The sequence below is a fragment of the Sinocyclocheilus rhinocerous genome, unplaced genomic scaffold, assembly GCF_001515625.1.
Source record: "Sinocyclocheilus rhinocerous isolate Xijiao unplaced genomic scaffold, SAMN03320098_v1.1 scaffold2699, whole genome shotgun sequence".
Taxonomy (NCBI): Eukaryota; Metazoa; Chordata; class Actinopteri; order Cypriniformes; family Cyprinidae; genus Sinocyclocheilus; species Sinocyclocheilus rhinocerous.
This window is the reverse complement of record NW_015645115.1, coordinates 64,219-91,886: the sequence shown is the minus strand read 5'-3', so window position 1 is coordinate 91,886 and position 27,668 is coordinate 64,219. Positions and strand designations below refer to the sequence as shown.

General features: G+C 37.0%; 1 protein-coding gene across 1 annotated transcript in view; it reads left to right on the top strand.

Annotated features, from left to right (window-relative positions):
• LOC107705827 (carbonic anhydrase-related protein 10-like) overlaps positions 1-27,668 on the top strand; it is a 48,955-nt gene that overhangs the window by 19,181 nt on the left and 2,106 nt on the right. Inside the window, exons 2-5 of the mRNA XM_016509304.1 lie at positions 10,157-10,342; positions 17,078-17,173; positions 20,636-20,708; positions 26,026-26,180. Coding sequence (XP_016364790.1) covers positions 10,169-10,342; positions 17,078-17,173; positions 20,636-20,708; positions 26,026-26,180 — 498 coding nt within the window. The 5' untranslated portion in view covers positions 10,157-10,168. The remainder of the gene's footprint in view (positions 1-10,156; positions 10,343-17,077; positions 17,174-20,635; positions 20,709-26,025; positions 26,181-27,668) is intronic.

Genomic DNA, 27,668 nt, shown 5'->3' with positions numbered 1-27,668 from the left:
TGTTAGACTGCACCCCATAAACACAATCAAGCCTAGAAAAAAACCAGTGAACCACCTCTAAGCTACATACTCTCTATCATTCAGTATGCTTTAGTTTTTATTAATTCAGTGAGTTGTATTAGGGCTGCACAATTAATCGAAATTAAATCGCAAAGGCGATAAATCGTGATTAGGCAGAAGCTGCTATTGTCATGCGTATCTTTCAGTGAAGCACGGTTCTGTGATCAGCAGTAAATCTCCCTCCGAAGTCCAGAGGGCGCTCTCGCGCTGAAACTCCAAATACGCCTCGAAGAAGAAACCCAGGAAATGCCTATAGCGGTAGCTGGATAAACAGAAGACTTAACTGCTGTTATTGATTCAAGGTGACTAATAAACACGATTATGACAATATATGGTTTATCTGAGTTCTTATTATTATAATTTTCATTAAAATAAAGTATATTTATAATGTAATGCCTTTATCACTGCTTAGATACTATGAAATATGTTGCGTGCCTTATTCTGTGTAAGAAGCCACATCATCTCACAGAAAGATTTATTTCAAACAATCGACTGACGTTATGAAGTGAGTTTGGAGTAAAAACATGTTATTAAATGTGGTATTTTTCACGTGCTTTCAGATGGAGCAGCATTTACTACACAGAGCCGTAGTTCACTGAGAAGCTACGCAAACAACTTTATTATCGCAGCGCGATTTCATAATATCGATGATATCGTCTGCGATTATGAATGTGGTTTTGCAAAGCTTGTCAGTGAACTACGGCTCTGTGTAGTAAATGCTGCTCCATCTGAAAGCACTCACGTGATAGAGATTTACTACTGATTACAGAACCGGCTTTACTGACAAGATGCGCATGAATTTCGCATGTGATTTATCGTGCAGCCCTAGTTTTGGGTATTGATGCAGATTTCCAATTCATAGTAATTCCAATGCAAAAATTCTTCGTTTGAAATTCTCTCTCTGCTAATGCTTTTTTTGGTTTCAGCCAAAATAGATTTGGAGGGTCGAAACAGTTTGAAACAGAAAAATGTGGCCATGGGGGGGCATTGGGGGGTAGTGCCCTCCCAAATGACTCGACGTGCCCCCTTGCTTACATGATCACGAGTGAACTTAATATTGAGAATGAAAAACGTTAATTTTACTGATCTAGTCAATTAATATTGCGGAAAAAATCACGTATTCAGCAGCATTTAGCTTTTAAAAACACTAATCTCTACAATGGTAACTTATTAGGAAGCTAATAACACAGTGGTGTAGAGGACGGGCACGCAGTGTGGGGGGCGCAAATAGCGGCACAAACATAAAGGATTCACACACATCGTCACCTCACGCACCTGCAGCGCTTCTGTGTAGGGAGAAAAACATAAAACAACATATGCCTATATAAAAAGAATTAAATAAATAGTCCTAAACGGAATATATTTCACTTAAATAATTAACATATTAACAAAACCAAAGAAAAAAACTGCGGACATGTCTACACTGAGTTTAGTTTCATTTTTGTGACTGCGCATGTTCAAGGAAACCGAGAGGACTGAAAGCGCACCCTATTTGTTTTCTTTATTTTACAAAAACACAATGTTTTGTTTTTATTGTGAGTGTGCACAAATAAAGGTGAACCCTTTACAGTTCCGAATAATGTCTTATTTGTATCTATCTGGGCTGCGTTTCCCAAAAGCATCGTAAGCCTAAGTAGGCTACATCATAGACCCATTGCCACCAATGGAGCTATGATCAACTTAGGCTTACGATGCTTTTGGGAAACGCAGCCCTGTATGACCAAAAATGACAGCGTATTTTAAGTCGTTTCCACTGTTATAAGGAAAAAATCCAAGCAATCGCGCCAGAGCCTCTCGTGGGAAACATATGTATTCGTGCCAAATGAAAGATAGGCCTATGGTGCGTTTTAGTTTCTCTTTAAATACATACGTTTTGGCTAGACTTTTATGTGTCCTTTATAATGAATTCCATTAGGCTATAATTTGTGTTTTATTTTATGATTTGTATATATAAATTTGTACTATAATTTTATATTATTTTTTATTTTTATGTTCCTTTGTTCTGAATACCATAAAATTTAAAGGATTTGTTGACTACTTCTGTTTTTTTTCTCTCAACGCAATTTTGTCTGATATACTGTATGTGTAGGCTATAGCAGATTTTTTTTAATCCATGCAGCAAATGTTTTAAAAATAGCTCGAAAAAACTTTACAAATTAATTTATTGCATTACAGATGCTTTTAAAGAACTTTTCACTATTAACTTGGGTAGCTTGAATGTATAAAACATTGTCATAAATTTGTTGTATTCCCATTTTAAAATACAAATTCATTGTTATAAGCCTACAGATAGCAGAAAATTGTTTTAGCGTTGCATATAGTGTAGCATGATGTATAGATAAATCATATAAGACAGTGACTTAAGTTTATAACAGCCTACATGTGATTCCTTTAAAAAATCTACCTTTGCTCAGCTGCGCATGCGATCTTAAATCAAATTTTGGCGGTGACATGCAACAAGTTTATCATGTAGGATAAGTGTTTTAATAAAGCTCTCAGGAGATTTCACTCAAAGATCCGCTGCCTTCAACTAGGCTATTTTAATGGTGAGGCTAGTGTGCTAATATGCTTTATATTACCTATTTTTTATTGCTATATGTATTGTTTTATTATTATTGTGTTGTTGGAAATTGAAAAGCGTTAATTGCGAGTCATGTCCTTAATGCACAGACTATTTTTGACTATTTTTTTTGTCCGATCCATTGCTATGGTTATTACTTAATGCAATTTCGAGAGCAAGTCTTTCTTTTGCGGATGTCACTCCAAAACACACAAAATTTTGTAGAGTGTATGTGGCATTTGGTTCTCTTAGCAGCATGAAAAACAAAACTTATATTCAAATTCTGAATGGATTATATATAGCATAGAAAGCTCCCTTTATAATACTTAAAAAGCTGTCACCCATCTAGTTCATCGCGATCTCACAAAGTTAAGTTATAATCAATGAATCCCTACGCAGTGAATCACTTATTTACATAGTGTCTACACTGTTATAAAGAGAAGATTCGCGAGCGTGCAGAACAAAACTCTGGCGATATGAGCAGTGATTCTAACATAAATACAAAAAAAGTCATAATATAACATATAAGTCGACAGATTATCGACAGACTATCTTTTTAAATCTGTTTTAATACAGAACTTGATCAATTTAAGTTATAATACAGATTGTTATTGTTTTGGTGAATGTCTTTTTCTGAGATCATAAAAAAGTGTGCCCCCCTATGAAAATGAAACCCCTCCCCCCCTATTGAAGATTTTCCGGCGACGGCCCTGATACCGGTCGTAATTTGTTATTGTAATAACAATTACAAATAAATAAAATAAAACACATTTTGTTATCTTTTGAAACTTGAAAGGGTTGGATTTGATTTTTTTTCTTCTTCTTGTTATATTGTTTATAATGAATTGATTGAAGAATAGTATGAAGGTTGATGTCTAACTTTAAAAAATGAATGAGGGGAAGGGTGAATGATGTCGCTAAAGACTTAAAGGGTTAATGGTGTTCGGAAGAATTCAGACACCATCTCAGGACTTCAAATTTTAGAAACTTTAAATTGCTTTCTAGTGGGATGGAAACCGGTAAATGTTGTACGCTGAAAATGGTAACTATATCTGGCAGTCAGCATATGAGCAAACTGAAGGTGAACTAATACAAATCACAGAAAGAGAACAATCAAGCCAGTAAATGGGAGAGCAGACACGCCTGACTTGAAATGCTAGGGACAATTAAGGAAACTGCTTAAAAGGTGGATACATGTGTCTGGTGAATCAGTGCAGCTAACAGATCCATTTAAAGCACATTTAATTGTACTAGCTGGATTTTTTCTGCACATTTTTTGCAACGTGCAATGGGGTTGCATGCTGGGACTTCTGTGTAATCCATCGCTTAGCAGTGTTAGCAATTAAAACTAGGAGCATTGGCATTACTGACCATTTTGAGAAACTGGATCAATTCTAAATTGAACCAAGTCTCAGAGGTCAATTTGCATTTATGTGTAGGAATGCATGGTCAAAAACGGCAAACTCCTTTTAGCTCGCTCAGATTTGAAGGCAGAAATCTCTGAGGTGGAATTAAACTGAGGCAAGACATCGGAAAGAGCAAGCAGGAAAGCATGTCTGTCTGGACGCGTGTGACAGTGTGTATTACACTGAGGGCATGTTCAGCAGACAGCATTGCAGATATCTTTTACTATGTCTCATTTCGCTCTCTAGTTCCCTGTGATGTCAGTCAGTATAGTGTGAGCATAAATTTGGATCATATCAAAGGCCTTGATTCACCAATAACTGGGACTCTGCTAATTGAGTGGTTGCACATTAAAACGTAGCTGGAGTTTACATTTTCATTTTAGCTGTTAAAAAAGTACAGCCCGTTATGCAATGTGCGTTTGTTCTGCATTTTTTATTAAGAAAAAAAGTAAATACATGGCTTTCATTTATTTTATTAATAAATATTAAAATGCAGAACATGCATAAATGAACAAATAAAAATAAATAGGAATACATATTTTTCTAACAACTGATGTAAACTCTGAAAGTTTCTTTTTCATGCGTACTAGTGATAAACAAAATCAAAGACAGAAAAAAGGCTGCCTTGGTACATTTGCACTTGCACTTATATATATCTATATTTTTTTGATGATGCATTTCAGTGCACTGGAATTAGTTTGACAATGAGACAGTCCTAGAAATGGCCAAGTGCACTAAACTAGAGAGTAGACTGAGATGGACTCCATACTTTCATGAATATTCATGATTTCATTTTTTTTTTTATTCTTTTTTTTTTCCCAGTGTGACTTCTATTGCTTTGCTCTTTGCTTTTTTCTTTTGCCAATTTTTTATTTTGACATTTTAAACTTGGTTAAAAAGGCTTCGAAAATGTTGTGTCACTAAACAGCATCTTGTCGCTGCTTTGATTAAGAGGTTCTGTTGAAATGAGTTTGACAATTTAGACGATGCATTTACTTTTCACTTTTACTTTGGCATGCCTTTCACCTTAATGGAAAAAAAAATCTAATCTTGTCATTTAATGAAATGCATTATGGTCTTAGCCTCATTCTCTTCACAGGGTGCCAGAAATGGTATTAAATTGTGCTCATTTCTGCTGAAACCACAAGACCTGCTGGGAGTTTACAACAATCCAGTGCAGGCAGTGACACGATCAGACAAGACTAATGGAACCAAAATTCACACAACACATCAAGCAATACTAGACAAGGGAAACCTGAGAGGGTATAAATACAAAAGAGCAAACGATTAAACAAGACACAGTCAGTGATCAGTGAACGTACACAACAGCTTAGAAACGCAGAGGTAGTAAGACAATAAGACTTGGCTGATTTTAGTGTTTGTGTACATATCATCATTATATCCCACAATTCTGTGCATGATTGATTGGTGTAATAAATTAAAACAGTGTCTGGAAAAAAAGGGGGAAATGAATTTAGAAATGTCCATGTAATAAATTAAATAATAAAATCAACTTATGACTCCATTTCTAAGAAATAAGCATTGTGGCCACTTAAATATTCACTTGGTTATTAACACCGATTTGAATGTGTTCTAGATCATTAGACATGATGTTATTGTGCCTTGGAAAGCCTGTCTAGTTTCTCTTCGTACTAAAACACAGTCTATTTAGTCAAGCTAGTTGGCTTAGGTTTTGGACACAGCCATGGGCTAAAAACTACAACATCAAAATAAGGGGCCGACATAAAAGTGAGACGGACATAAAGCAAAAAAAAAAAAACGTTACTCTCTCACTTATTGACTGTATGTGTGTAGTGCAGTAACCTTTCTACCACTGAGACATCTGATTCAATTTAGTGAATATGTTTGTTCGCAACTTTTTGTAAGCAACTTGTAAGTGTACTGTAACTAACTTTAGTGTAGTACTTCAGAAGGGCAGCTTGACTGTCATTTGGCAACTTGAAATTCTGAGTAGGTTGTGGTTAGCTTGTCTTTCGATTCATACAAAGATCCATGGCTTTCAAGGGGGTTTGTTGGATGTTGAGTAAGTTCATACAGTGATTAAGAAGTTCATTCGTGCTATGGAGGTTGTTTCTTAGAACATTTATATATATGAAAAAGGAAATAACATTTTCAGTGTTATTAAATGCTTTAATAAACTGTGAATTTTAACAAACAGGCTAAAGATTTTTTTCAAATATAGCCTAACATCTTCCCTTTAATACTGTAATTTCTACACTATTGCTGAAAGCCAGTTTTCTCCTCTGTGAACTATTATGTTCAGTGAGGATTACACAACTCTTTTACTGACCGATCAGTACAGTACTTTGGAAACTGTGGAATAAATTGGTTTACATCCTTTTCATCCTGATTTCAGCCTTTCAAATCCTTACAGAATCTCATAATGCCAATCCCCTTGACAGAGCACGTGCTCCTCTAATTTTGTTATTTCATTGCCGTCTCACTGGAGCATTATAATAGCGTTCATGATATTAATATCAAAGCATGCAATCATGATTACCTGACCAGAGAGTATTACCATCATCAAACAACTGGCCTTTTGGCTTTAAGTTAGTGGAAACAATGTTTCATAGATTCAACCCATGTTTATATGATCTTTACATAAGAATCCTGGAATAGTTATTGCTACATAGCAGTCGCGAAGGAAAGCTTTAGAGCTTTTTATTTGATTATTTGACACACACAAACACACACACACACACACACTTATTTTGAAAATGAAATTTTTTGTAACAATATAAAAGTCTGTCACTTTTGCTCAGTTTATTGCGTTTAGTATTGTTGAATATTAATTTCTTAAAAACAAATTGTAGTGTATACATTAGGGGTGTAACGGTTGTCACGGTGAACACACACACGAGGGACGAGGAGACGCTGGAGAATGCTTTACCAAGACTTTATTTACAGGAACCAAGGGAGACGAACACAGGAATTAAACAGACCTATACTCAAACTGCGATCGCTCGCGGAGATTATAACCGAACACCGAATACGGAGTTTTTTCCCCCATGTAATTTGCAATTTTTTTTTCACCATTGCATAAATTAAAAAGCCAAAATGTGCTTTTTACGGTTTTGTCTTGCTTTTCAAAGAAAAAAAATCAATTACAAAACAACAATCTAAAAATATTTAACACTGAACATTTGTAATTCTGCAGTTTATTTACTAATTGTTTAAGGCCATTTCGCGATTTCAATTATCATACGGTAACCAGCAACAATCACCCCTTCCTCTTCTCATTGAAGACATGCGATGCAGTCCTAAACAGTCTCTCGCTGTCGGTGCTTGTAATGATTTAAGAGTGCGCGCCTCTCACTCACAATAGCGCTGGTTGCTATTTGATCGCGTCATATCATTGTTCGGTACAATTTATTCGGTCTTTTCGCTTATTCGAAATTCGAATTGCTATTTTCGGCCGAATAATTTTGGTTGCCAAACATTCAGTGCATCCCTAGTTGTATTTATTTAGATGTTTATTAGCGAAATAATGGTTATATTGTAAATGTTAATACAATTTAGGGTGTGGCATAAATTGTCAGCATATTAGAATGATTTCTTAAGGATCATGTGACACTTCATACTGGAGTAATGGCTGATGGAAATTCAGCTTTGCATCACAGGAATAAATTATATTTTAAAGGATATTAAAATAGAAACCATTATTTTTTTTTATTGTAATAACATTTAGCAAGATTACTATTTTTTTCTGTATTTTTAATCAAATAAATGCAGCATTGATGAGCATAAGAGACTTCTTTAAAAAACATTACAAGTCTTACTGATCCCAAACCTTTGAACGGTAGTAGTGTATATACATGTTCCAGTCCTCGAATATGATTGGTCGAGTTCAAGTTGAATTCAAAATGTTATGGTGTTTTTGTAGTTATTTTCAGAGCAGTGTGATATGTCAGCCATAGAATTGTCAGATCAACAAATTAAAGTGCAGCAGAGCATTTACTAGCATGATTTTCAATTCATTAAAATAAATTATGAGGTGAAACAGCTCAATGCATTTGGGAAAATTTAAATGCTGAGCTGAAACAATACACAGGCTGATGTTTGTGCGAATCGCAGTGCATGAAGTCAAGAAAGTAAGAGAACTTTCTCCAGCTGATGATCTTTATACCCTCTGTTAACATCTGTACTGGACTGGCTGTAGGAGGTGTGTTGCAGTCTGTTTTGCCATCTGATTTTTCAAATCAGTTGGGAACACTGTAAGAAGAAAATAAAACTCCCATACATATATCTCAAATAAAAAGCCCATGTATATAGACAAGATGTTCAGCATGGACTGCCCCATCAATGATAGACAAATGCTCACATTTTGAAAGAAATAAAAACATCTAGCGGAATGGATATACAGCTGTTGTCGAACAGTAGCAGAAACATCTGTTTGTCATGTATGCCAGACAGGGATTTTCTCCGGTGAAGCCACACGATGAGTCTTTTCCTCTCTTTTTTTAGTTCTTCTCCCCTTGCCATCTGTAGTTCATGAATAATCATTGAGAAATGACCTCTTTAGGGTTTTTCAAATGTCTTGCCCTTTTCTCGGACGAGTCCAGCACCCAGAGGTAACTGTGCAGATTGGTGATCCGTTAAGCACAGATATATCTGTCTTTACTCGCCGTTTCTCTCAAGGATGGTCTTTGCTCCTCCCATTCCCACTCTTTCTTTTCACCACCATTGTTTCCTCTCTCTTATTCACCTCTTCTTTCTACCCTACACAAATCATTGATTTTTCAGAGGTTCTATAAAATATTTACGATGTGTGGGCAGGCCTCTTTCTTTGGGAATTTGGCGAGGGAAAATCATTTTGAAGGCAAAGTCGTAAAAGGAAAAAGAGAGAGACAGACAGGCAAAAAGAAAGAAAGAAAGAAAGAGAGAGGGAGAGAAAGGCAAAAAAGAAAAGGCAAGATAAGAGCCATGGAAGCCTTTCTGGCATCGTGTTTGGAATATCAATGGCCCACTTTGGAACAACTCCTGAATATAAATAAATAAGCAGATACACTGGTAAAGATTGCTCTCTTCTTAAAGCCTCAGATCGAATTGATTCCAAGCAGATTCTCACTCTCTTTGGCTCTGAGGACACACTTCTTTGGTTTTCATTTTTCCATCTGCCACACCAGCTCCTTTCCTTCCACTTGAGTTGTTACATGTTACAGTATCATTGAGAATGAGAATATAATTTAATTACAGACAACTATTTGTTTTTCAGTAAAACGATTCGATGTAGAGGTGTTTCTTCAACTATAGGCACTGTTAGCCCTGTAGACTTTTTGTAAAAAATAAACTCTTAAAACACACTTTTCATATTTTCATTAGCATTCTGGGGTGAAAATGGAGTGATGGAAATTATATTTTTTTAATAACACGGCTGACTCCTTTCCCTTATTAAGTCTAATTTCATAGCTAGCATTTTATATATTTTAATTCACACAAATGATATTTTCACACAGCTTGATTGAAAATGACACAAAATATTCTGTTGAGAAGTTGTATTGAGCTTGATTTTTCTTCACAACTCCCATCTCATGAATCAAACATGCTCTTCACTGACACACTGATTTCTCCTTGGAAAAACATGGAAAAAAATGTATTAGGTTCAAAACTGTTGGTTGTGGTTGAAAATATGCAAAAGCTGAGGGATTTCCACACATGCTCCTTTATGGATTATCATAGTTTTAAACATGTCAAGGACAAGGGATAAACAATAAAATCTGTACATAAATAGAAAAAAAAAATTTTGATCACCCAAATTAGAGGCTGGACCTTCATTAAAACCCGATATCCTTTTTAGTTTAAATCAGGGCAAAGGCAGCATCAAGATGACAATTGTTTTAGATAAAGCAACAAATAGCAGTTCTTGTGCAGCTGGTTGCCATCTGGCTTTAACTTAGCACCTTTTCTAGCTCATTTAGCACATAACCTTTTCTAAGACAAGCACATTATAAATCAGAGAAGCCACACTTGAATGAGCCTGTGCCCTATTGTCAAAAGACTGGACGCTCCATTGGTCTTTTTACTGTTTCTTTCCATCTATTTGATTAGTGGTTCTTGGTTTAATTATATGGCAACTCTTTTAACCATACCTATTTTTGTTTTTCTAAAGGTGGGAGGGACGATGTACAACACCGGCCGCCATGTCTCACTCCGACTCGACAAAGAGCACCTGGTGAACATCTCTGGTGGACCAATGACTTACAGCCATCGTCTTGAGGAGATCAGGTTACACTTTGGAAGCGAGGATGGACAGGGCTCTGAGCATCTCCTCAACGGCCAGGCCTTTTCTGGGGAGGTGAGCTACGTCATGAGTGGGCTACAGATCAGATTGTAGAGCACCAGTAGCTGCTGATAATCATCAGCCTATTGATCTGTTAAGGTCACCATCTAAGTGCAAAGTGTAAAGACAGCAGGCCTCGAAGGTCAACGGCGGTTGTAGGCTGAAAGCAAAACTCTCCATGGCATATATAGGTCTAAAATATTCTGATGTTTTTATGCATCGACAGAGCATGCATTTCATGAAATGTTTAACATGGTTTGCATCACAGTTTGCACCCTGTTGAACAATATTCTTTAGCATACTGAAAAACGCAGCAATATTTTGGGCTGAAATAGTCCTAACTGTATTGCTGATGATGACTGGGTGTGCTCATTCTCCATTGTAAGTGGTCTCCCACTAACAGAGCCATAACAGTGGGGAAAAGCATTTCAATTACATTCATGGTGTAAATTTAGCATGCGCTGCACTGCGGCCTCCATCATTTGATAAAGTCTCCAGTCAGTGAAGGCCTGACATTTCTCTTTGAGGGTAATAAGACCGACGATTTGTGTGGCAACAAAATAAGCGTGAGCTTGACAGGCAAATCCTCAGTAATTAATGATTATAATTTCTTCCTCCCCCCACCCCGTGGCAGCCAGCTGATAATCCAACAATAATAAAACAAAGTGTCAACAGTCTATCAGGGCAAAGAGAAGCGTGGCTTGGGCACCAAAAGGCCAGCTCTGTCTTTCACTCTTATGTTGAAACCATTACTTCTCAAGGTAGACAACAGTAGCTAAATCTATATTCATAGTTGTTATTGCTTCAGCTAATGAATTTATGCCTCGACTGTATCTGGAGAAAGATGTCTGTTGGCATTCATATTCATCTCAGTTGTTCGGCTAGTGCAGGACTCAACAGAGGTACACTACCATTCAAAAGTTTTGGGTCAGTAAGATTTTTTTTTTGGTTGTTTTAATTTTTGGGAAAGTATTTATTAGCTGAGGAGTAATGGCTACTGAAAATTCAGCTTTGCCATAATTTTGAATTATATTTTTAAAATAGAAAACAGTTATTTTCAAATGTAATAGTGGTGAGCAGAAGAGGCTTCTTTCAAAAACATTAAAAAATCTGAACTCTTTTCAACTTTTAAATGGTAGTCTATGTGATTGTGTAAACTTAAGAATCATCTTAATTTCAATTTAATGAGATGACGTGAATTTAATTGGCCATAATCCAGAGGAAGTTAAATTGGAATTTGAACTTTATTTTAAGGTCCAGTTCTCGCTATTAACAAACCACTAACTATGAATTTTACCTCAATAAACTCCTCATTTGCTACTTACTAATAAGGTAGTTGTTAAGTTTAGTCATTGGGTAGGATTGGGTATGTAGAATATGGTCATGCAGAATATGTGCTTTATAAGTGCTAATAAACAGCCAATCTGTTAATAATAGGCATGCTAATACTGTGCCCTATTGTCAAAAGACTGGACGCTCCATTGGTCTTTTTACTGTTTCTTTCCATCTATTTGATTAGTGGTTCTTGGTTTAATTATATGGCAACTCTTTTAACCATACCTATTTTTGTTTTTCTAAAGGTGGGAGGGACGATGTACAACACCGGCCGCCATGTCTCACTCCGACTCGACAAAGAGCACCTGGTGAACATCTCTGGTGGACCAATGACTTACAGCCATCGTCTTGAGGAGATCAGGTTACACTTTGGAAGCGAGGATGGACAGGGCTCTGAGCATCTCCTCAACGGCCAGGCCTTTTCTGGGGAGGTGAGCTACGTCATGAGTGGGCTACAGATCAGATTGTAGAGCACCAGTAGCTGCTGATAATCATCAGCCTATTGATCTGTTAAGGTCACCATCTAAGTGCAAAGTGTAAAGACAGCAGGCCTCGAAGGTCAACGGCGGTTGTAGGCTGAAAGCAAAACTCTCCATGGCATATATAGGTCTAAAATATTCTGATGTTTTTATGCATCGACAGAGCATGCATTTCATGAAATGTTTAACATGGTTTGCATCACAGTTTGCACCCTGTTGAACAATATTCTTTAGCATACTGAAAAACGCAGCAATATTTTGGGCTGAAATAGTCCTAACTGTATTGCTGATGATGACTGGGTGTGCTCATTCTCCATTGTAAGTGGTCTCCCACTAACAGAGCCATAACAGTGGGGAAAAGCATTTCAATTACATTCATGGTGTAAATTTAGCATGCGCTGCACTGCGGCCTCCATCATTTGATAAAGTCTCCAGTCAGTGAAGGCCTGACATTTCTCTTTGAGGGTAATAAGACCGACGATTTGTGTGGCAACAAAATAAGCGTGAGCTTGACAGGCAAATCCTCAGTAATTAATGATTATAATTTCTTCCTCCCCCCACCCCGTGGCAGCCAGCTGATAATCCAACAATAATAAAACAAAGTGTCAACAGTCTATCAGGGCAAAGAGAAGCGTGGCTTGGGCACCAAAAGGCCAGCTCTGTCTTTCACTCTTATGTTGAAACCATTACTTCTCAAGGTAGACAACAGTAGCTAAATCTATATTCATAGTTGTTATTGCTTCAGCTAATGAATTTATGCCTCGACTGTATCTGGAGAAAGATGTCTGTTGGCATTCATATTCATCTCAGTTGTTCGGCTAGTGCAGGACTCAACAGAGGTACACTACCATTCAAAAGTTTTGGGTCAGTAAGATTTTTTTTTTGGTTGTTTTAATTTTTGGGAAAGTATTTATTAGCTGAGGAGTAATGGCTACTGAAAATTCAGCTTTGCCATAATTTTGAATTATATTTTTAAAATAGAAAACAGTTATTTTCAAATGTAATAGTGGTGAGCAGAAGAGGCTTCTTTCAAAAACATTAAAAAATCTGAACTCTTTTCAACTTTTAAATGGTAGTCTATGTGATTGTGTAAACTTAAGAATCATCTTAATTTCAATTTAATGAGATGACGTGAATTTAATTGGCCATAATCCAGAGGAAGTTAAATTGGAATTTGAACTTTATTTTAAGGTCCAGTTCTCGCTATTAACAAACCACTAACTATGAATTTTACCTCAATAAACTCCTCATTTGCTACTTACTAATAAGGTAGTTGTTAAGTTTAGTCATTGGGTAGGATTGGGTATGTAGAATATGGTCATGCAGAATATGTGCTTTATAAGTGCTAATAAACAGCCAATCTGTTAATAATAGGCATGCTAATAAGCAACTAGTTAATAGTGAGAATTGGTCCATATCCTAAAGTGTTACCAAAGTTACAAATGTGTGAATTTCAATTCATTTTAATTCAACTAAAATTTACATTCAAACTGCAGTTCTGCATCCTGTTTGTTTCCGCAATTCGAATTCAGGAATTGAATTGGAATTTAAAAGGCATCCTCAATGTTTTTTGAGTCACTCAGCTGAGTCAAAATTACCAGGCGACTAAAAACACTAGAGCAGAAAGAAAATGACGTCATGTTTCTGAAAGAGCTTTCAGAATCACTCTTCCTTGTGCTCAGGAATAGCTCTGTATAAAAAACGTCTGAGAATGTAAATTAAACCAAATGAGCCGGGACTGTGCCTGTCCTTGAAAAGAGAATAGAGAAGAAGAATATTACTTAACTTAAAATGACAAACACATTCCCAACCAGTGACTGTTTTGCATTCAAATGCAGCCAAGCTTTTAAGCTTTATTTGGATATCTGTCTCCGTAACATTCAACATGGCTGCCTTTCTCTTGTCTCATTTGTTCTATAGTAATAAAAGATTATGTTTGACTGATGCTCACGGTACCCAGAGGGAAGTTACCTCTCTGCAGATGTGTTGCAGCACCTCTGACTTAATATATGCCTCGTTCTCCCAGATTCTAGATGGGCAGTCTCACTCACAAGCTGAAAATGAAACACCAGTGATGAAATGAGTCCTAAAATATTCAAGGTGTTTTTTACGGACTTGCCTAGGTGGTTTCCCTCTATCTTTATTTCCCCTTGGAGGGAAAAAAACATAACAGCAAATAAATAATGTACTGCATATTAGATAACTTTCTAGCATGCACAAACAACTGAAAGCTTTTCGCAAAGATTTGTCTGTTGTGTTTGTCTCTGTTATGTCTCCATTTCACATGCTTCAGTGTCTTTCAATAAACCAAGTAATCATTTTGCAGGAATATATGTTTAGCTTTTAGCCATCATTTATAGGTGTATTAAAGGGATAGTGTCGTTCCAAACCCGTAAGACCTTCATTAATCTTAGGAACACAAAATGAGAATCCTGCATCAGCAGCACCACACGCATGGGTCGTTATTTAAAGTCATTATTTTTGTTTTCTTTGAGCACAAAAAGTATTCTCGTAGCTTCATAACATTACGATTGAACCACTGATGGCACATGGACTATTTTAATGATGTCCTTACTACTATTCTGGGCCTTGAACGTGTCAGTTGCGTTGCTGTCTATGGAGGGTCAGAAAGATCTTGGATTCATCAAAAATGTCTTAATTTGTGTTCCAAAGATGAACAACGGTCTTACGGGTTTGGAACGACATGAGGGTGAGTAATTATTGACAGAATTTTTTTTTTTTGGGTGAACTATCCCTTTAAGTTGTTTTCATACATCACAATGCACAAATCACAACTACATTTCATTATGCAATGATGCATTTTATTACCACATAATACCATAATCTATGACGTAAAGACAGAAATATGTGGATGTGCAGATATATTGCTGTTTCTAAATGAAACGACAGTCTCAGACATTTTAAAAAGTTTGCAAATATATATAAACAGAACAATCAAATTATTTTCATTAAAAAGAGTTAGTTTCTTTGCAATAATAAACAAAAAATCCACTGATTTGCACAACCATCTAACAGCCCACACTTCTGTTTTCGATCCCCTTCTCACCCTTTCATTAATTTCTAATTATCAATGGTAGCAAAATAACACATTACCATCGCTGTTCAGAGCTTAGATGCCACAGTATATTTGCTCATTAAAATCCCATTTTCATATGTCCTAAATATAGCAAAGTGCCATCTAAAAAGTACAGCAGAAAATTGGAAATCATCAAACTTCTACCATAACTAATTATATTATGTTATAAATTGCATAACAGCCCTCTCCATCATGTCCCGTCCTACTAAAAACCCTACGATCAGATGCCATGCTGTGATGGGTTTCACAGGCTACGTGCTCCTTCACAGGACATCTTAACGTAATCAAATAGGATTGTTCTCCGTACTCTCGCGCTTCGGTTTATTTGCTTTATGAGCGCACGCTCCGATTTATCCGCTATTGGATGGCGGTTCCAGGCGACTGCTTTTCATTTGCCCTGTTAGCGCTGTCCACCGCTCTTTTTGCTATCGACTTGCTGTCTTCATATTTCGCCCATGGTAGGCCTAAGCCAGCTATCACACAATAAAGAGCTTGTCAGGGGGCCCACCAGAGGCATAAGCTGTCTCCCGTCGTAGCAGAGACACCTCTCCTCTCATAGTCTGACAGATCCGTCTGTCTGCAAAGATGCGCTGAACATTTCCTGCTACTGTTCGACACCTTTCCACCATCTGCAAAATTCACAGAACCAATGGATCCGGTTAGATGAGCGGAGCAGCTTTTCGCACATATAATGTGACTTCTTAGAAAGTCTATGAAGTCGGTTGAGTGTAAACGTTTGGGGTTGAATCGCTTCAGACTCGCTCTGGTTAGAGGCGAGGGAAAGAAATGGCTTCCCGCACGACAAAAAAAAATCTAATCAAATTAACATTCGCTCTGTAATCGCGTTCCTCCACACTTGATTAAGTTTATAGACGATCTGTCATTCCCTGGCTCCCCTTTTGCATATTTCATAATTACTATCAGCCACACAGTTTTTAATTTATTTCTTTAAAAAAACACAGCAGGCTAAACAGGGCTTGGTAAAGAATCGATCCCTTCCTTCTTAGCAAAAAAAAAAAGGATGTACGACGCCGCTCCCAGCAACTCTACAGCAGTCCTCAAAACTGTTTACAGTGTTCTGTGGTGGGATAAGACCTTGAACGAGACACTTTTTCCCATTAGAAAAACTTATTTTACAATAATTGTTCGCTGCTCAAGTTAATCTGTCCATTTCTTGGCTCTGCTTTCTTTCTGTGGAGTTCACGGAGAAGAAATTGTGTCCTCTTCACCTATCTAAACTGCCTAAGTTTTAAAGCTCTTTCACAGGGACAGTGTGCGCTCAAGCGATTCACCGGAGGAAGATTAGCCGAGCTTCACAATGAATTCGAATTTAAATTTGACAGACATGTTCAAACAAAAGACAGAAGCAGCTGTTTACCTGTGATTGTGATTCAGAGCCATCTGTAATGACAAAAACTCAGGCTGTTATCCAAACGGACTCTCCGCTTATTCAAACCGTCACTTTTTTTTTTTTCATATTTATTTGAGGTGAAAACAGGTTGTAAGATTAAATCTGCACTATGAAAAATGAATTTTCGGTAATTGCCATGCAAAGTATTATCAATCAGTAATTATTCCCAATTATGCTTTCATATTTCATACAATCCAAGAGAAATTTGGACTTAATATCTCAACACCTGCACAGCTGACACTTGACATAAACAACAACCTTTTTTGTGGGAAAAAAAGAGCAAAGACAGTACTTGTACATGTTTCCCTGTGCCATGTACTTAAGCTGACACTATTTTATCCTTGATTGTGAGCATAATGCGAAGTAGGGAAGCATTTTTTTTTTACTAAAATTTAAAACCAACTAATGCCCATTTTGTCTTTACACAGGTGCAGCTTATACATTACAACCATGAACTGTACACAAACTACACAGAAGCTGCTAAGAGTCCAAATGGCTTGGTGATAGTGTCTATATTTATGAAGGTGAGTAATGATCATACACTCAACAACTGAAAGTGAAAGCACAGAAACCAAGTATTTTAAGCAATATCTTTATTGCGTAATCTCAGATAATCTCTGTACTATCCACTCCACAGTAGTGTGAAAACACAGACTGACATAAATGTTTGTTTCTAAGTACATTTTGTTATAAATTACAAATTATTCACAGAAAAACATCATTCTTAAAAATTTATCTCGTGTATATATATATATATATATATACACGAGATACATTTTTATAAATAGTGTGTTCAAAAGTACAGCATTTATTTCTCAATTTGAATTTGGACATTCATTCAATAGATGGATGGAGGATGGATAAGAGGAAGAGACCGAAACAATTAGCCATGCAATTACCAGACAACAGGCAAACTAAGTGTGCATCTCCCGGTCATTCTGGAAGGACAAGGTTATGATAACTTTCCCCTGCTTTATTAAAGACTGAGAGTAGACATGGCTGCAGAGATTCCCTCAGGACAAGAGTTCAAGCTAAGATAATTAACCCATCCAGTGTCATTGGCAGGCTTATTCCGTGAGTCTGGTCCAGTCACCTCTGCTGTCTGTCCATATGGAAAACGCCTAATTCATGCTCAGTAATATATAGTCTGTGCATCTAAACCCAATATGGACATTCTCCATATACTATAGAGAGACAGTTATATATCTGTGCTATGATCAAACACTACATTAACCATTTTTTTGTATTTACATTTAACATTCAATTAAGCACTGATATTTACATATTGGGATCATTCATTATGTGCCAACACTGTACATACAAATGTGTACTGTCATGTCAAATGTGTGGATTTGACATATAGCATTCGAAAATTATTTGAGAACACATTCAAACTATAGCTATCTATTAAATAGCTCTATCTATTAAAGAAAGGCTGACAGGTTGACAGCTAATAGTGCTGACATAACCATATTTTTGAATATCAAAAATGTGTGTTTTGCTGGTGTTCCTATCTACTAAAAGTTAGTACAATTCTCAAACATGTTCTTCACAATTTTGATGATGGTTTCTGATGCTGTTGACAAAAAGTAAGGATATGGCAGTTAAGCTATATTAGAGAGGTATATTTTTCATCCTGCCAGGACATAATATAAATATTAGGGCTGTCAATAGATTAAAGGGGTCATATGATGAGATTTCAAGTTTTCCTTTCTCTTTGGAGTGTTACAAGCTCTTGGTGCATAAAGAAGATCTGTAAAGTTGCACAGACTAAAGTCTCAAATCCAAAGAGATATTCTTTATAAAAGTTAAGAGTCAACCACTCCTACATAAAATGGCTCGTTCTAACACGCCTCCACATGTCTACGTCACTATGTGGGAAGATTTGCATAACGCCACCCAAATGTTCATGCAAAAAAAGAAGGCGTAACTTTAATTCTTGCTGTTGCCGGGAAGGGTGATTCTCAAAAATCTGTATTTTCTGCAAGCTTTTCTCAGGATAAATGTAGATGTCTTTCCAAAATAGGACTCCAAAAGAACTCTAAAAGGATACTCCAAAAGGACACCAAGGAACCAAATGATATAAGGAACCCGTATAAGCACATATGAAAGAAAAGAAAATGCAAAAAAAATATATATATACAGTGATTGCAGTCTTCATCCATCAAAACTTTACTAGCGAGACTGATTATCCAGTCGAGAAAACAGTTTGCATGTGTTGTGTTGACAATCCGTTCAGTCTGTACTTCACACAGCGCGACGTGTTAGGGCTCGCGCTCTTCAGAGACAATCACAGAATATGACAGAGCTCGTGTTTAAAAGCAAAACAAACTGGAATGAATAATTCACTGAAAACGCAACGGGAGTCTCTGTTCTCTCTGCAATCTCTGATGTAATCAGCCTGGTTTCCTTTATATTAGCGCTGTTTGAATGCATTCGCTTACTGGATCATTGGACTGAAAACTCTCCCGGAGTTTAGCAACTTAAAATTATCTGATCGCAAGCAGAGAAGCAACAGAAATTTTGCATTAACTGCGTTAAATTATTTGAACGCGTTAAGGATTGTAAAATTAATCGCATGTGTTAACGCGTTATCGTTGACAGCCCTAATAAATATACATAATATAAATATAAATTTTCTTTTATATATATTTAAGTATAATTCTGTTTATTCTATCTATATTTTTATTATTATGAAATGTTTTTAACTATGGTATTTTGGCAGAAATTATGGTTACTGTGGTATTTTTATTAGGATATGTTTGACAAAATTTGAAACAAATTTAAAGCATTTTCTGTATGATTTGAGACATTTCTCTTAAGAGGCCAATTTTAAGTCTCCATATTATTCTATTTTCAGGTTAATTTCTAACTGATGTGTTTGATGTTATTCAGTTATACTTTACTGCAGTCACTGCCCTCCCCTGTCATTGATCCCAATGAGAACATTGTGACTTCACTCCTATTTTCCTGCGCTTTTCTTCTCTGTAACATGAGTCACCCAATGCCATTTTCTGAGGAACCCCATGCTGTGTTCCCAGTTATGGCGCCACACCTCTGGGAGGGACTCCCATCTGAGTCTAAATAGTATGAACACAAAGGATCTCAAAAAAAAAAGCACTATCAATAGAGGGACAAGCATAAAATGGAGGAGGCTGGAGAGAAGCCAGCCATTTTGTTTGTGATATAAACAGCTACTTGTATGAATAGCAAAGTTGTTATTCTTAGAATATTGATTGCGAGGGAAAGTAAAAGCTATTCTTTTTTTCATGCACTGTGTAGTCAAGCCTAATTATTTCTTGGTAGAGATAATGGCTAGCCATAGCCACAGGTTCTATAACAGAAAGTCTCGAAATGATGCGACGAAGACTTTTAAGCCTCAGACTTCACTGTTCGCTGAATGAGGTCAAAAGAGAAGTGATTTGTGGTGTAGTCACAAGGCACATTTCTTTTAATCGTTCAGACTGAAAACGTTTCAAATTAGCAAGTAAAGTGGAGTCAAAGAAAAGCACTGTAACTATCTCATTGGCTACATTCATGCTCTTTTACTTGCTAAAAACAGCCACAATTTTTGAAGAACTTTTCTTGGCAAACACGTCAGTGTGTCATAAGTGATTCTATCAGGTGTCATTTAATTACAGAACACTGTTCAGGTTCATCCTGATGCATTTGAGTGCAGTCAAAACAGTTTCAGCTCCTTAATGGATCAAGTAAATTTCAAGAGACGTGACGCTAGCGCCACAGTTTTTTTACATTAGAAACTAGATGACTGGGAGATTTCCTTCCCAAGATGTTGATTCGGTTTTTTTTCCTCAGTCATGTTTGTCTGCCTTTTAGAAATAAAGTTGTCACTAATAATCTGCTTCTTTTTACTTTCCCCTCGACCCTCTTTCTCGCCCTTTTCCCCTCTCCTGTCTATCACTCTGTCCTTCTCATCTGTTTTTCACTGTTCTGCCCTTCCTCCCTTGACATCTGTTTCATTTCAGATATCCGAGACTTCAAATTCATTTCTGAATCGGATGTTGAACAGAGACACCATCACAAGAATAACATATAAGAGTAAGTGGAAAAATATTATTGTTGACCATTTGACACTAAATCCAATTTGGTTTTCAAAGGCGCTCGATTGTACTGACATTTTGCAAGTGATGAAATCATATCAGTTTGTTCAGACAGTATAGTCAGTATCAGGTGTTGCTTCATCAGCAGCTAGAGAAATGACGTAAGCATCTCCATGAGATCTGAGGTTAGCTGTCGGTGAGGAAAACTGGAGATATTGAGTCTGCTTATGTTTATGACATCTCGAGGCGGTGCTGAATCATGAGTAGCATGAGAAAATAAATGACAGAGGAATGTTACATATTCATGTGTCCAAAACCGTGGACTCGTTTACTTATATAGTTACTATTTACTACGTAGTGAATATCACATAGGCAAGATTGAGGTGAATTGAGTGCATTCAGACACAATATTTTGCACTAAGAGGTTACATAGATGTCAAATTCCTACTTATATAATGAGATTTTAAACCACATACACTGCCATTCAAAAGTTTGGGGTCTGCAATTTTTTACGTTTTTCAAAGAAGTTTCTTTCAAGAAGAACACACATATATATATATATATATATATATATATATAATTGAAAGAAGTCTCTTCTGCTCACCAGACTGCATTTATTTGATTTAATTATTTTAATATATTTTAAAATGTAAGTTATTCCTGTAATGGCAGTCGAATTTGCATTTGAGACAGCTACACCAAAAAATTACCTTTTGCTGCCTTTCTGAAAATGAGAAATAAGCATAAAAGTATCACTTCCAGAGTTTTTGTTCTAACTGAACGTCACAAGATAAATTGTCTTTTGTTGGCCACTTGATTTCTATTTCAACTTGTAGATTTTAAGATTTTAAAGTTTTTGAAAGATTAGGAGTGGTGATTTTGTGACATTCAAGTCACGACATGGTGTAGCTCAAATATAGCCTTTACTTTTCACTTCAATTCTAACTTCAGATTTTTACTTCTGGAGATTTAGGGCCAGATTTACTAACCGCTTGCGCAAGCGAAACCGTCTTTTGGCATTAAAATAGTACTGTCAGGATTTACTAAAAACGCACTGTGAAGAATTAGCGCTGACAAGGCATGGACAATTATTTTTGCGCCTGACCTTATTGAATAAATTTTCAATAAGGTCAGGCATTTGTAAGAGTTTCCCTTTCAGACACAAAATTTATAGGAGGAGAGTATTAAAATGAATCACGCAACATGATCTAATGTTTGTGCTCATCAAATTACTGGTATTTGCACCATTGTTGCCCAAAAAAAACATGTCTTAAAGTGCCCCTATTATGGATTTTTGAAAATGACCTTTCATGCAGTGTGTAACACAGCTCTAAGTGAATGAAAACATCCTGCAAAGTTTTAAATCTGAAAGTGCACTGTGTGTAAAGTTATTGTCTCTCAAAAGAAAGTCTACTCTGAATCATTGAAACGAGTCGTTTTTAAAACGAATCCCAAGCATTGAAACATTAGCATATTGCCCGCCCACTTGTTGGTCTTTTCGCGTTAGTCTGAATGAAAATGCAAATTCATTCTTTGCCACTAGGTGCCGCTTTTGGAGTAGTAAAAATAGTGGTTTCCCCAGTAACAGCTGTACACAAAGCAGCACTGCGCTCACAAACGCTGCTTTATCAGGCATTACAGGCAGGATGAAATGAAAATGAGACCAATCGGACCAATCGGACCAATCACTGCAGATTAGCGCCACGCAAAGGAGGGGTTTGGAAAATGAATCGTTGAGCAAATCGTTTGGGAGTCGTTGAGCAAGTAAGGTACAAATAAATGCATATTATAAGACAATGAAAGTGTTTTTTGACCTTGCATGCATGTCAACCTGTTGTTGAGGACTCACAAAATCAAAATATGAACCTTTCATTACCCATAATAGGGGCACTTTAAAGCAGTCAGTAATTTGTGCTGCTCTTGGTAGATTGTGCTGGTCATTATGGAAATTATCTGGCTGCGTCTGTCTTTTTTAATGTGTGCATTGTTAGTAAATCACCCGCAGAATTTTCGCCTCCCATCGGCGCTTTTATGGAATTGCGCTCTAATGCTAATTTGCCCTGTTTAGTAAATCTGGACTTGCCCTTTGGTTTCAAAATACATACAATCTGAGTTCATTTGGGAAGATTTTCTACAATAAACCAAGACCCAATGGAAAGATCCAACTGGGAACCAGGGTGATGCTAACTTCCAGGTTGGCCTACAAAAATACATTTGACATTTATAATGGCATATTATGACAAATCCGTAAAGTTTCTAAAATAAAAAAATAAAAACTTAAACCTCACAGTGGTTGAAGCATTAGATATGACAATGTGTTATTAGTTTTGCTCTCTTCAGCTGCAGAGAAACTCTTCTGATAGGCTGTTTTGTAATGGACTGCGTTGTTCTGCAATTCATACCAAACCTTCATGCTAATTATTGATTGACAGCAGCAGTTTGAAGGCACAAGACTTGTGCAAGTAAAGGTGTTGAGTAGCAAATGTATTCAGCCTTGAGAACTAAAACCACTTTATAGTTTGGGAATATTTCATGGCCGAAGCTGACATGTAGTATAGTGGAAATGTTCCGTGGCATTATCCTTTAACTCACCAGAGGGACTTTTGTAAAAAGGCCTTCATAATTGAATTAATAGAGGTGGGGAAAGAGCGGATGAATAGATAAAATGTTCTGACCCCTGGTGGCTGGTGTGTGTCTCCCAGGCCGCAGCGGTGCATGAACACAGGCTAGCTGAGCTCAGGGAAGACTCGACAGCACTGCCAGGAGGAGGGCAGAGGAGCGTAGGCTTTGACACTCCGTCTGTGTCGTCCTTACAGATGCACTCCATGCGACTTCTAAGTCAGAACCAGCCCTCGCAGATATTCCTCAGCATGAGTGACAATGTGCGCCCAGTACAGCCTCTGAACAACCGCTGTATCCGCACCAACATCAACTTCAGCATGCAGGGCAAGGACTGCCCCAACAATAGGGCACAGAAGTTACAGTACCGAGGTCAGTGTCTCTGTGCTTCCTCCTGTGATCTCTCAGCCCGCTTTGAATTAGAGACTAAACCAGCCCATGACAAACTAAAAGTGTTTCTAAAGCTTTCATCATCTACTTCTCCAAAACAACGCTGGCTCCAAGGCAGAATAACATTGTTGGTCATAATGAACAGGTTCGCTAAAGTTACTGAGTAAAAGTTACAGCTTAGTTTCTAGCTGACTATTGAAAAGGTGTGTCAATAATAAATGGCTTTTCCTCTGTTCTCCTCACTTTTCACATTTTTAAGTATTTGGTGATATGTAAAGACAAGCTATGCTTGTTTATTCAAAATAACTAATTGCAACACTTTCATAAAACATTTATGAGGATCCAGTATGCTGGCAGTAGGCAACCAGATTGCTCACTAGGCTTCATAATAGAGCTAATGTGATTTAAGGTATGTTGTACTGTTATACAACACTCAAAAACATGAGCACATGCAAGTAAACAAGCATTTTGTACATATTAGATGAGTGAAATGAATTATGCAGTTTATGAGCAAATATTTACCCTCAAAACAACAGTATAATTACCCTTTTCTTTAAATGCGTCATGTATATAGAGAAGTGATTTTATATTTAAAATAAACTTGCTGGTTGTTCAGTTATCCTGTCAAAAGTGTTTAGATAATTACTGGTAATCTCCTCTTGACCATGCATCATTTATTGACTGAGCTTGTCTAAGAGGCTTAGGAGTCTCAGTAACGCAGAAGTCTATGGGCATCATAAGATGTGTTTGTGCTTCTACCAGAATGCCTGAGATGTTGTTGTAAATTGTTTCAGCGCTAAAGCATCATGTGCAAGGAAAAGAAGGCTCTTATATTGAGCCTGCTCTTATCACAAAATTTCATTATGGAGAATTTGCTTGTACTCTCGATACAGCAGTGAAGTGATGAATCAGAGTTGTGCGGCATTTGTTCAAGAGGTTGGATTTACCACCCCAGTGGATAAATGAGCGATACAAAAAAGGTTCCTTCCTTTTATTACATTTGACTTGTAAAAAGATGTAAATATCTTGGAGGAGAAGGAACGGATAGAGGCATTTAATTAGTGTTGGTTAGGCATCTGAGGTCATTTATTTTAACCAGGGAGACACATCCTTTGTTGCTAGCACAGTGAGGTGCTAGCACAGTGAGGTGTAATTTAATGTAAAATTTTAGCTTGAGGTGGTGATATTCAGAGTGCAAGAGAAAATTGTAATTCTGGGAAACTGCACAATGAACATGATTACAATGTTACAGAGTCTTACAGGACAGGAGCTAGAGCTTGAAAAAAAAAAAAGTCAAATATTGGTGATTTTCAAACGTAGTGAGACAACACCGTGTATATTGAGAGTTTGATTTTGCATATGCATCAGACTAAACTGTTAAAGGGATAGTTCACCCAAAAATGTAAATTCTGTCATGGGACTTTTGAAAAAAGGCCTTCATAATTGAATTAATAGGGGTGGGGAAAGAGCGGATGAATAGATAAAATGTTCTGACCCCTGGTGGCTGGTGCGTGTCTCCCTGGCCACAGTGGTGCATGAACGCAGGCTAGCTGAGCTCAGGGAGGACTCGACAGCACTGCCAGGGGGTGGGCAGAGGAGTGTGGGCTTTGAGAGCTGTCAGAGCCCCCCCAACCTGCCTCTCCAGTTTTCTGCTCTGTTCCCGCTTGAATCTTTGGAAACGCACTACTACCAGCCCTCGCTGCAGCGGCATTGGAGCTAGTGCATGTATTTTTCAAACGTATCCCCCTCCTCCACAGCCAAAAGGAATTATTTATGCCACCAAAGCTATCAAAGTTCTGCGCGATGACGCCGGTGGAATGGCAAACATGCGGGGAGATAGCGATAGAGTGGTAATCAATGGGATAGAGGGAGAATAACAAACTATTTCCTCTGGCTGGCATGAGTCGGAACCTATTACTTGTCTGTTGTCAGTGAAGGTGGGTTCAATATTGCTGTTCCTCATAAATTCAGTGCCACATTATCTCATGTTGGCCCGCTATTGTGAAGTCAAAATAGCATATGCTGTCCAACAAATCAAAGGCAATGCATAAATCCTGAAAATAACAGTTGACAAGCAAAGATAAAAAATTGTTTGGTTACTATTGTTGCTTTCTGTTTTGCTTTTGTTGTTTGGGCATCATTTCAAGACATTCTTTTGTTACTTAATATATTGAATTTTGACTTTGGATGAAGACTTGGCTGGAAAGTGCACTATTTTGATTCAGAAATGACAAATTCATGTTTGCGAATTGGCTATCTAGATTAGTTTTAATTGATACAACATTTTTTTCACTCTTTTTGTGTAGATGATGCGTACCTTCTCTCGGGGCTAAACATTGAGGAAGTTTATCCAGAGACGGCAAGTTTTATCACTTACGAAGGGTCTATGACAATCCCACCGTGCTACGAGACTGCAACGTGGATTCTGATGAACAAGCCAATTTACGTCACAAAGATGCAGGTAAATAAATAAATGAGGTATTTGTAAAGCTTTAAAAAATGGAAATAAGTTTTTTTTTTAATTCATTTACAAAATTATTTTATGTAAACCTCTTGACTGAACTTAAAATGCTACACTGCAATCTATTTATCTATTTAGATTTAGTAATGTTAATAAAGTAGTTGTATTAAAATACTTTTAAGAACTAAAGTTATATGATTATCAATCTCAAGACACAAAACTAGTGAAATAACTTAAAATCCCAAATAGACAACAAGACTGCATGAAACATGACAACTACCTGATCATTTTAAGTGAAGGAACAAACTCATCCAGACATCCTAAGACAACAAGGGATAGTTCACCCAAAAATGTAAATTCTGTCATTAATTACTCACCCTCGTGTCGTTCCAAATCCATAAGACCTTTGTTCATCTTCGGAACACAAATTAAGATATTTTTGATAAAATCCGAGAGCTCTCTGACCCTCCATAGACAGCAAGGTTACTAGCACGATCAACGTCCAGAAACGTAGCACGGACATTGGTAAAATAGTCCATGTGACATCAGGGATTCAACCGTAATTTTATCAAGCTACAAGAATACTTTTTGTGCGCAAAGAAAACAAAAATAACGAGAGGTCTGGGTTGAAGGGAGATCTTACGGGTTTGGAACGACATGAGGGTGAGTAATTAATGACAGAATTTTCATTTTTGGGTGAACTATCCCTTTAACTGTACAATCCAAGTTGTCCTAAAGATGAGACATGCTTTACTTGCCCCTTTTACAGTTTTTCTTAATCGCTATGGTACATTTTTCAAATCATCCTTAACCTCTGCAAACCAGTAAGTGCATTTCTCAAAACATTTTGTACAAACAGCACCACACAATCGATTACCTGCAAAAACTTGTAACTTGCTCATAATTCTTGGTTCATCTATTAGCATTTGTCAATGGACACACCAGTGCCATCAGAATGACAAGTCCCTGTGTCATTGTTCACAAACAAGATACAAGATAGTCAAATGCTTAACCATGTTGGCAGTAACAGTGTACTCTGTATTTCCTGAACTATGGCTCAGGTTTTCATGATTGAAAATGCACAGTGCTGCTCTTTTTCTGTATGGCATAGCAATTTCAACAGTACAAATTTACACATAACTGTGATATTGATTGCAAGAGACTGGACAGTTAGGCCTACTCTTTAACTGGTGGTCTATATATATATATATATATATATATATAAATATAACGTGCGTGTGCATATATATACAGTATCTCACAGAAGTGAGTACACCCCTCACATTTTTGTAAATATTTTATTATATCTTTTCATGTGACAACACTGAAGAAATGACACTTTGCTACAATGTAAAGTAGTGAGTGTACAGCTTGTATAACAGTGTAAATTTGCTGTCCCCTCAAAATAACTCAACACACAGCCATTAATATCTAAACCGCTGGCCACAAAAGTGAGTAAACCCCTAAGTGAAAATGTCCAAATTAGGC